Genomic DNA, 11,731 nt, shown 5'->3' on the forward strand with positions numbered 1-11,731 from the left:
ACCATAATGGTCCTTTAATTTGTATTTGTTTGATCAAAATTCCTCAAAGAATGAAGGAATATGTTCACATGGATGAAATCATGAGCCCAAGACATGGTGAACATTTCCATATCGACAGTCAACAGATTCAAAGAAATATGAAAAAATCAATTTGACATTTTGTAACATTTATTCACCATTCTCACATTTTTCATAACATTTCATGCACATTCACAATTTCAAATTAATAAGTAGATAAGGAAATCATGCATATTCTTTCTACCAAGAAATAGTTCACACATATTTCTTAACAAATAAAGGTAATGTTATATAACAGACAATTAAAAGTACTCCATGTTTATAGCAAGACCGTGACGGTCTCTGTCTCCTTTTTTTTTTTTTTTTAATCTTTAAAGAAGCATCATCATTGAGAAATGATAAGTTCCTATAAAATGATGTAATAGTTAAAATCCATGAAGTGATTTACATATTCAATTTATCATATTATTGACAGCCGAATTTTCGTAACAGATGTTGCAACATTAGCTCCGAGTGATTTGGCTATTAAAAGACGGAACTTCAATCTCGGTTTTAATGTAGATTGTACAAGGTTTATGTGACAACTCTTTTCTGGAAATTCTTTTTATCCCTTCTGTAGAAGGAAAAAAAAATGTTTACCAAAAGATTGCTCAGGGGCTGAATGCAGGTCTCCTCAACCCTGGTAGCCTTATCATCAACAAATCTTACGAATTTTTTTTCTAATTCATTAAAAAAAAAAAAAATATTCCAAATAGTTATCTTGTTAGTATAAATAGCGTTTTTCATTAATATGCTAAGACTTCTATAAAACAAAAACAAAAAAACTGAAACAAAGGGTCAGTAATATGCTAAGACTGCTATAAAAAAACAACTAAAAAAACCTGTAAAACAATGGATCACTAGAGACGCTTAGTCCATGAAATTCATTTCCTGTGTACAAGAATATCATCTGAAAACATTCACTTCACGTTTCCAATAAGATTTTTACATCATAACAAAAACCTTAGCACTTGAAATGAAATTTCTGTGTGAAAATATTACACTAGCTAGACCTTCAAACAAGATGTGAAGGTCAAGGTGACATATCATGGGGCAATAAAATGTATGTATATCAGATTTTCACTGAGATTTAATGGTTTATACTGTATACATGTAGTTGGGGAAATCCTCAGGGGATTGGCTACCCAATTCTTTCCCCGGGGAAACTTTAACGGGGGAAAGAATGGACTCCTACACCGGAATTTGCACTCATTAATGTAACACAAAAATAGGTACCCAGTGAATATTTATATATACACAGGTATACAAGTGTTTACTGCAGAATGTTTACAAGACGTGCTTGCACAAAATTTACTACATTGTACCTGCGAATAAGGTCCAACTGGGGCAAATGTGAAATATAATCCCCATGATATTTAATACCTATACAGTATACAGTGTACCATGAAATAAAAGAGTAATAGAAATGAAAGAAGCAGGACTGACAACAGATATTACATGTATTGTGTTTCCTGATAACAATGGAAATATAATTGTCTTGTGATAAATCTCCCTGTTAAAGTGATCCTAAACAATATCAGCTTTTCATATCTTTATAATGAAATTAACCTTTAAACATATGATACAAACAAAACCTTAAATGTGGTTTGATAATATGAAAATATTGAAATAAATAAGATGTGTACAAAATGTACAGCTGTACTGCATCCAGAAAAACGTTGATCTCCACACACCTGAAGATATTTGTATTTCGATGCGAAGGGTGTGCTTTGAATTCATGAGAGCGGCAGATCTCTTTACAACATCCTCAACAAAATATGCAGATTGATTTTTGTTGGCTTTTGAAACAACCTCACACGAAACCTTGGATAAAATTTAAGAAATATACAGAATTGACTTCAGCTTCATCATAGCAATAAAATGGTGTACAAAAAATGAAAGCCCATTAAAGAGAAATCTGAAATCTTCATTCACCTATAAAGACAAATACTGTAAGTGAAATCACAGTCAATATTCTTCTGTTTTTATACGCTGCGTGGGAAATACCTATTTAACCCATGAGTTGTTCTGCAGCTGTTAAGTCCTGTCAGAGTAACTTGTTGAGATTTTGGTAGTCTACCCTGACTACTTGATGGGCGAGGATTTGAGCGTTTTACATGTTATGTTTCCTAGTTTTGTCTTCATTACACTTCCCTGCCATTCCGCTTCACGGTCTCCATTGGTTCGTAGATCAGGCTATAAAGAAACATTATGAAAAATATTGAATTTCCATTTTGTTTAAATTTTTGAACACTACATGAGCAAAATACATTTTTAATGACTTTCAATGACTAAGGCACTGAGCCAGTTGTGCTACAATGACATAAATCTCAAAACACTGAATTGTTATAAGCTTAATTCTTACCCAGTTAAAAAAAAAAAAAAAATTTCCTTGTGATAAAAGAAAACAATTTGGCAAATTAAAATCCCACCATAGGTCAATGGTCAAAATGAAGTTAAGAGTGACTCACATTTAATATGTGATACACTGCCTAACCTAGATAAACTCATGTCCAAAGCAAAGAGTTTCAGTGTATGAGATAGAGCCCAGACAAGCTCAAGTGCTGAAGGAGGGTCCGAGGGATGTCCGGACAGACGTACAAAATACAATCCTTTAGGCCTTTGATTCCCAATGAGGGGATAATATTGCTACATAAAGTGTTTGAGAAAAATTTCTAATGAATAACTAAACTTGATATCATACCTGTAAACTTTCCCAGACTTTCTTCTTTGGTTTGAGTTCCTCGTCGGGCTTGCCGTCGTAGCCATCAAAGAATACTTTTTCACCGACAGCACTTCCCTCTGGCGGGTCGAGGGGCTCTACAACACGTGGTTCGTCCACACTACCACACATGAGCATCGCCTGAGACTCGATGCCTCGCATCTTCTGTGGTTTGAGATTACACAGAAATACACCCATGCGATCTTGGAGAGCCTCCATTGGCACTAGTCCTGCCAACCCACTGACCACAGTCCGTGGAGACTCCTCCCCTAGGTCGACTGTCTCCACAAACAGGGAGTCCGCATCAGGGTGTTTTGTCACCGAGGTGATTTTTCCAACCCTCAGGTCGAGTCTGGCTGGTGTAAGTTTGTCCTCTGTGGACGTTCCTGTGGCTCCCTTCTGGCCAGGTTTCTCTAGAGTCATAGAATTATCAAATATCAAACTTTTCGTTTAGAAAACATGGGAACCCAACACATTTAATTTTTCATAATTGTCAGCTTTGAATAAATTGCAATACTTCAAAATATAACCTTTATCAGTCTCTATAAAGTTATGAAGAAATGTTTATAATGATAGATTAAATTCACTTTAACTATATATAAAAATATGAATGAGAGAACTCACATGAAATTGCTAATAACATGTAAAATTTGCTGTCAATCTTATATGAGTACTCATGATCAGTTTCCGATATACAACATCTGTAAACAAATGTTCTCTCATCAAACCTACTTTTCTTCTCGACTGGGTATGCTTTACCAGTCAGCTGCTTGAGCTCAACAGAAGAGAACTCGGCTCTGATTGGCTCCAGTAGCTCACTAAGGTAAAACTCCACTGCCACCTTCAGGTCTCCAGGATGTACTTCCTGAAGTAGACACTTACAGAGTTATCTCCCTTATAATAAACCTTTCGATCTAGGTGATTTCATTGAAGAACAACTGGATATATGAATTAAGGGCTATTTAAGCAAAAATATATGTCCCATTGAAACAAGGAAACCAGAAATAAAGAAATTCTATGCATGGTGGGTGCCATCTTCACTTGCTAAGGCTGTGCAATATGATGTAAAGGAAAGCATTGGATCGTAACAGTGTCTTATGTGTTACTGTTTGAATTAAATCATTCCTTCATTGGTTCCTGTTTGATGAACCTGCATGCCTGCCCCATTGAGGAAATATTTTACTAAAATTACACTTTCGGTGACATTTTGCTCTGTTCTAAACCGTTTAACACTCAGAAACACACTTTTACTGGCAACTTTTGTTCTTTCAGGAAAACCTATTGTTAAAATAATATTACATCAGAGGTTACGTTGTTCCCAGACTGAAGCATACAGTATGTCTGTATTTTCATATGGATTTCAACATGAATTCTACATTAATTCAACATTAATTCAATATCAATTCAACATTATTTTAATGGTTAAAATAGGAACTAAAATTAGAGCCTTATATATCACAGCAAACATTTTACCTCTTTTTCAAAGGCTGCTTCAAGGTCTGCAAAACATGAATAGATAGAGTCTCCACCGTGATCCGGTGACCTTGTAACCTTGAATTCTGAAAAAGATCTAATCATTAGTCTAAGCTTCCTTCTTCATCCTTAAGACTCCTACACACCAAAAATTACTCTTTTTAATACCAACAAATTAGAAGATTCTATTTCTACTTGGAAATATATGACTATATAGAACACAAGTCAATTATGGGGGAAAAACAAAACTGAACTGATACACCTACAATAGGAGTATAATTTTTTTTCGCAATTCTCATTGAATTTTCCTTTCAATTTTAGTAGAATGACAAACAAATCTCAAGTCCAATGACCAAGAAATTATTGTTTTTAATGATTTATAAGCACTTATTGAAACAAAATTTTCTTTGTAGATTTTAAAGGGAAAATCTCCACTTCAATGGCCAATTAAAATAGATTTGTGGTTTTTTTTTGGTCTTCTTTAAACACTGACCTGTGTTTTGAGAATTTTGTTCCTAGTGTTAGCCTTTATACAAAATAGAGATTAAATATTGTTTAGGTTATAAACAAATTGTTAGAATATATACCTCCTGTTTTCGACAGTGGGAACAGCACAGATTTACAGAAGGACAGGACACCGTTTTCCTTGATGTTTCCTGGCTCACAGAAGGCAGACTTTAATTTCTTCTTCAGCTGGGCAGGGGAGTCGAGAAGATCGATCTTGGACGATTCATCTGATGAACTCATCTTAGTCCCAGTAAGTCCAGGTACTGAAGATTGAGGAAGCAATAAATACACAAAGATCAATGTACGGACTTCCAAGAGTGGTCTGTCATGACAATTAAAATATATACAATATATTAGTCAATACACCTCGACATAACTTTATTCAATCCTTACATATAACATACATTATTCAATTAAATCCTTATAGAAGTGGGATTTGAATTTTTATCTCTGGGTATTTTTTGGTCTGGTAAAATTTTGTCCGGTCTGGTAAACATTTTTATTTCATCAGACCGAATGTCCTGTAAAAGATTTGAAAGTTTGGCACGCACTGGTTGGTGACCTTTACATTACTCACCCATGGGGTTCATCAAGTGGATCCTCTTTCCATATCCCAAATGTGGAAGGTACTGAAAACAGGTAACAATTACTTGTGTTATATAACATGTTTGTACTTTGAAAATATTGGTTTCCTCAAACAAGCCCTTTTTATGTCTAAAATACATGTTTTGTTTTTACCTGTAGCCACTTTTACACTGGAAACTACCACAGTGACATAATAATCATGATTAATGGTTTACTAAGTCATAAACAGATGAAATATATTTCCAAGAGGAACATTATAACAGAAATATAGGATTCTAATTGAGTTTTCATTTCAAATGAGTTTACATGAGAGAAGTTTAAGAAGTTTTCATTTTTACGAGCCTTGACGAGAGAAGATTAAAACGAGACAAGATTCCTAAAATCACGATGAAATGAAAACTTTGAGATACTTTTTGATCACATATCTCAGGTTAGTTTTTTAGAGAAAAGGGCACAGATTGAGCCAACACAGCTATATTTTAACACTGAATTTCAATTTTGAAAAATATTGAGGAACTTACCTTTTCTGCAAAAGTGAAGATTTTACGTTGATCAACTCCTCCAAATTGAGCATCAACCTTGAGGTATTCCTCATCAAGGGCCTGAACAGAAAGTGACACAAGATGCTGACAATGGTGTACATGTATATATAACTCAAATATTATGCACATATACAACAATCAATAGAACAGATCAAGGGGTGGGGGGCAATATTTGGTAGTAAAACCGGCCATACCCTATTCGCCATAAAATCCTGTGACAAAGTTATATTAATTCAAAACACAGACACAACTTCCTTAAAAGGACTGTACCAAAAATAAAACAGGGGGAGGTGGAGGTGGTGGGGATGGGATATATCAATGTTACAGGTTGTTATTTTTCATTTCACAAGTATGACCACCCCTATATAATTAACAATAACAGCTCCCAATATCTTCACCCAAGTAATATTCATATATCTCAAATTGTTTGGACATGATGAAGCCAAAAACAAAAACAAAATTCTGTTACCCTTAAAACTCTTTCTACAATTTGATTTTTACTATAATTATATTCATGATTTTACAAGAACCAAAACCCAGATTTAGTCATCATAAACATACATTTCTATTTAATTCTGACATTAATTTTACCTATTTTAAACCTTCCTTTCCAACTTTCTTATAACCTCGCAGTTTTGTGATAAGTAACATATTAATTCTCAAATTAGCCCCTCCCTTCCCTAATGAAAAAGTTTGAAAGCTTACCAGTATTTCTAAATTGATTTATTCCGCAAAAATGAGGAAGGATACTTATTTGTGGGCAGAGGCTTACAACCCCATTTGCCCATCCCTTCATTAAGAAATGGACCAGTCTTACCTGTAGACCGGGGTAGAGCAGTCCACTAAGCAAGGGGTGGTCTACCTGTTTCACCACCTCTGCTCCGGCTTTCTTGGCATCATGCTCCGTCACCAATGACGACAGTCTGTAGACATCTAATGTGTACTCTCTATAATTAAAAGACAAATTGTCAGACTTGGTTAATACCTTTTTAAGAACTTTCTCAAAGTCATTTAAATTCATCTCAGAAACTGATATATCGAGACTGTTTTTGGCAAACAGGATGTAAACATATATTTGAAATTAATTTGAAAATTCTTGCTTATGCTTCCATTTTTAGCTGGGGTTAATGCTCTGTGAACCATCGTGGTCTTTTTGAGACAGAATTTCCTTGCAGTGGCTATTTAGCTGAACAATATACCAAAAGCTCTCATGAATGTAGTCTGGATCAAATGGGGTAAAGTTATTCACCCAAGGATACAACCATGACAACAGGACAGCCCATCAAGCAAGCTGCCTGAGAAACACAAACTATCACGAGTCAGGGATGAACCGAACACCTCAGAATGATCTTTACTTGAGGTCTAATATACATGCTGCTTAAACAACTGAGATTTCTTTCATCATTCACAGAATTGTCTCCCTTTTTACTTGTTGTCAAAATTTTCTCTGTCAACCCCAAAGTTATGACTGATAACATGTGCAGGCGTTCTCAACTGGATTTAATCGTAAGCTTCTTTTATACATGTCGGTTATAATTTATAAACCTTTCTACCCTGCACGATACTGTAGTGGAAGATTCTATTAATCCAAGTATCGTATGGAGTTGTATAAAGTTTGGACAGATTCTGAAGATCTAATGTCCTCTCCATGCAGTCTAACACTATTATGGAAAGAAATCCTAAGAGTTGGTTATGTAAAACTCTGTCTCACTTACTTGCTGAGCTGGTAGTCTGTGCCTTTAACAAACTTGAGTTTATCAAGAGGTACACCAATTGACTTGAGCATGGCTTTTATGGCTGATTCGTAGTATATGACACGTAAATTCAACAACTCCCATGGGGCCTTCATGTTGTCAAGGTAGGCGTGGAGGTCGGCAAACAGGATTGTCACCTGGCAGGAAATTCAACATTACAGTATACTTAACAATTATAGCTTTTTGATAAGGTTGACACTGTACAATTATCAACCTTTTTTCATGTGAATATGAGGATTTATTAACCTGAAAAAATTATATTTCCAAAGGCTTAGGGGAGTATTTTATTTGTTTTAAAGCAAAACGAGCTGTGCCTGTTCGTAAACATTCATTTGGAGGAAGTCGGTTTCAATGGCCTTTGCCTCCATGTAGGAGCGCGGGACAGAAATTGCTATTTCCATGGCTCTCTTTGATTTTTTTTCGTATCCTTTTCGTTCAAGAATCTTAGATTCTTGCTACTTCCCCATCAGAAACATTTCCAGAAGGCATTTTGTCCGGTTTTTTTTACGTCTGTCATGACTGAAGCGACTAAGATGTCTGCCTTTTTACTGTACGGAGTTAATTTTTACTGACCTCTGATCATGATTGGTCAATATTTTTCAGCGGGTGTTGTTTTAGATTCAGGGGTTCTTGGATTTCAATATTAACCTCTCGTGCAATTTTCGTCATTGCAGGTTAATATCACATCCAACATTGACCTATGTGGACTGTTTAGACCAATCAGCGATGAGTAAATAGTGCAGTCATACAATAGATTAAAGAAATATCAATGGAGGACAATTCATAAATGATTCAAAAATTTAAACTTTCAGAGTTATTACTTGACTGTGTGTTTATTATGTGTTAGATATTTAACATTGATGGACAATAACAAAGGGAAGTAATTCACAATCTAATTTCAGAAACACAGTCAACCAGCTTTTTTCACCATTTTCTTATTTTTTTGTATATTTTCTATATCTTAATCATTATCAAAACAAGTCTAAATGCATAAAATTCATAACATTTAATTCATTATCAAAAATTAAAAACTAGTCTAAATGCATAAATATTGTGTCCATCTTTCATGTAACCTCCAGACACACTTATATATACATGTATTTCATCATTTATGTTTTACAGCAGATAACAAATCATATGTTTTAATCTTGAGTCTTAATTATCCTATTATATTAAAATGTGTTAAAATGAAAAACACACTTCCCAAATATGCTTATAAGAATTATTATGAATTACTTAAGTAAAGAAGAAAGGTGAATTCCAGTTTAGGTCTAAACAAAGTAAATTAATCACACAATCACTAATTGTGTGCACCTGAATATAATTAATCAAAGGGTAAAGATAACCATAACAACGTCATGCCGGATTACGCGGGAAGTGCCCGGAAAATCATTAAAATTTCCCCTAAATCCTGATTTGGTACATTTCCCGAATCGGTGTTAAATTTCTCCCGGATTTGAGCAGTCTTCCCTCATAAAACCCCGGAAATCTCAGACACTTTGACCCTGAACTGATTATGTAAACAAAACACCCCAACCACCTGTGTAGCTGCCCTGGCCTGGGGCTTGGTGAGAGAGGGGAGTCGGTCCGGTCACCATGCATGCGTGCCTGCTGACTGGTGTATACATTATAACCCATGTGGCTTCATTTGACACGGTCAGTTAATTTTGTGATTACAACTAGGATACATCACTTCAAGAACAAACACTGATACTATCTGTCAACAAGATTTACTCACATGAAAGCCAATAATGCCTTTCTTAATCGTAGCTGTCAGTACCAGCGTTTGTACTGCCGCCTTCTTTAATTGGACAATTATATAATATAAAGTTGTAAACTGCCACAAAAATCCGGATTTCAATTTGGGTCAGAAAAAAATAAAAATAATGTCATAATAGAACTACAAGTAAGACAAAAGTTAATAGATTACTGTGTAATTATTATTTGAGAAAGGAAGGGAGATAATTTGATAAATACATTTAGAAATATTTCAGAACAAAATAATAAAAAAAAATTCAGGAGATAAGTAGTTGCTTTGTATACTGGTTGCAAATTTCAAGTGACTACATCATTAATAATATAATTCACTAAATACAGTTTTTAAATGAATTTATCTTTTTTTTCCTATTTTTTTTTTTAATTATTATTATTCTTTAAAATTAACCATTGTTGTCAAATTTAAATATCAAAATGTATAGCCCGAGGTAATTTACACCTGCGCAAGCCCATAAGGAACATCACCTAAAGTATTAAAAATGTCGCGATTTTTTTCACTCACTTTCTCCCTCATTTTGGATGTGGAATGAGGGAGATCTCCCTCATTGGAGGTTCCAGAGGTTGACATGTATGGGTAGCACAGAACCATACCAAACTGTTTACAGAGGTTGGATCTCCAAGATATCAAGATTGGTACATAAATTATGATTTAACCTATCAAAATGATACACATTTCCCTGAATTAGCAGAACATACCTCACAACCAGCCTTGAGGAAATCTGCAATCTTTGACATAGGCACAAAGTAGGCTACATGAGGTTTACCAGTGGTGGCCGTTCCCCAGTAGATCTTCAAGTCTCGCTCCTTTAATATTGTCTTCAGTTTCTCCTCACCTATGGTCTCCTAGATACCAAAACATGCGTCAAATTTCAAGTATCTTACAACACAACTTTTGAGACAGAATTAAAGTCCCTCCATTAAAGTTCAACTAAATTTTTATCCCAAAACTTTGATTCTTCAATAAGATGTTTTCAATTTTTAACAAAAGAATTTGTTTTTTCCAACTTGTTTAGAATCATGAATATCATCTAGAACTAAATTCATATGAAGATCTGTAATACAGAGCTAGGAATGACTAATTCTTTTGTATTTACCTGCAAGTTTCGAGTAATTAAGGAAAACTTTTCCTCAGGTGAGAGACTCGTCCCGTTTTCTGCCATTCTTGATTCTCAACCACAATTGACCTTATAGTTCTGAAAGCAGCAAGAAAATCATGGTAAGAATTTTGAAAATTACACTATGCATTTGACATTGATATACATGTATATATGAAGTGAATTTCTTCTCGCATTTTGAAAATTTATAACTATTATTAGGACATTTTTTTCAGTATCTACTTACCTTTTAGTAATACTATATATATGAATCTTCATAATAAATTTTGGTCCAATTATGATGCAATACTTGCACAATGAATTAAGATACAAATGTAAGTGAGTTAATTATTTTGATAACCATTCATTGAACTACAGTATATATATCTGTTTATTTTTAGTATCCCCTTTACCTGTGGTATCATTAAGCTTTTTTCTTCATAAATTTTAAATGGGGTCGAAATACAGGCACTACTCTTATGATAATACTAATATAACTTCCTCTTTGATGTGCTTAATTATTGGCCAATGAAAATTCAAAACTGCATGTATTGTAACTATATATAGGCCATAGTCATGTACGCATTCAGAATATCCAGCTGGCCATGAATTTGAACTTGGGGCTTGCTGTATGCTGAAAAAAACAGTCCGATTACGTGTAAGGCCACTTGATACGAAATCTGGCTGACCCTTGTTTTGTTTTAGCAATTTGAGCACTCTACTCACTATTTCTCACGATATCTGTAGCGTCAAAACATAGGCTACATCATTATGAATTTGACGTGTCCCTTCAATCCGAAGTCAAGGAGACAAAAACATACTCTTGCTTTACCTCGTCACTTTACAGTCCACTATGACTAGTGCATTGTGATCCTCACAATCAGCTACTAAGGGCAATAACAATTAAATTAGTCTATGACAAGTCCCTGTGCTCGTCCATTCTATTACGACAGTGTGTCGACTTATTAATTGTTCTCTGAATTTATCTAAAATAAATTAAGTATCCCTACATATTTTCTATGTGAATACAAACCTGTTCGTCCTCTCAGCTCCGATCAGGAAGTGCCAGCTCTCTAGATTTGACAGCAATATTCACGTAACAGATCGACGTTACAACTTTCTGGATTGGAGTTTCATCATCGTCCACGCTTTTGCCGTATGTCGCAAAATATTCTGAAAGAAAATCTGTTACTGATCAGTAGTTAAACATATATTTGATAT

At 34.6% G+C, this 11,731-nt stretch overlaps 1 protein-coding gene across 1 annotated transcript; it reads right to left on the minus strand.

Moving 5' to 3' along the window:
• Window positions 1-150: 150 nt before the first annotated feature.
• Window positions 151-11,674, minus strand: LOC117327106 (tyrosine--tRNA ligase, cytoplasmic-like). Its single transcript, XM_033883939.1, has 12 exons — window positions 11,544-11,674; window positions 10,511-10,609; window positions 10,113-10,259; window positions 7,602-7,777; window positions 6,704-6,833; window positions 5,866-5,946; window positions 5,337-5,388; window positions 4,840-5,022; window positions 4,253-4,338; window positions 3,512-3,644; window positions 2,762-3,192; window positions 151-2,253 (listed from the first exon to the last, which is right to left on the minus strand). The coding sequence occupies exons 2-12, from the start codon at window positions 10,574-10,576 to the stop codon at window positions 2,143-2,145; spliced, it is 1,596 nt and encodes a 531-aa protein (XP_033739830.1). The 5' UTR covers window positions 10,577-10,609; window positions 11,544-11,674; the 3' UTR covers window positions 151-2,142.
• Window positions 11,675-11,731: the final 57 nt, after the last annotated feature.

This window comes from Pecten maximus, chromosome 5 (genome assembly GCF_902652985.1).
Source record: "Pecten maximus chromosome 5, xPecMax1.1, whole genome shotgun sequence".
NCBI classification, from domain to species: Eukaryota; Metazoa; Mollusca; class Bivalvia; order Pectinida; family Pectinidae; genus Pecten; species Pecten maximus.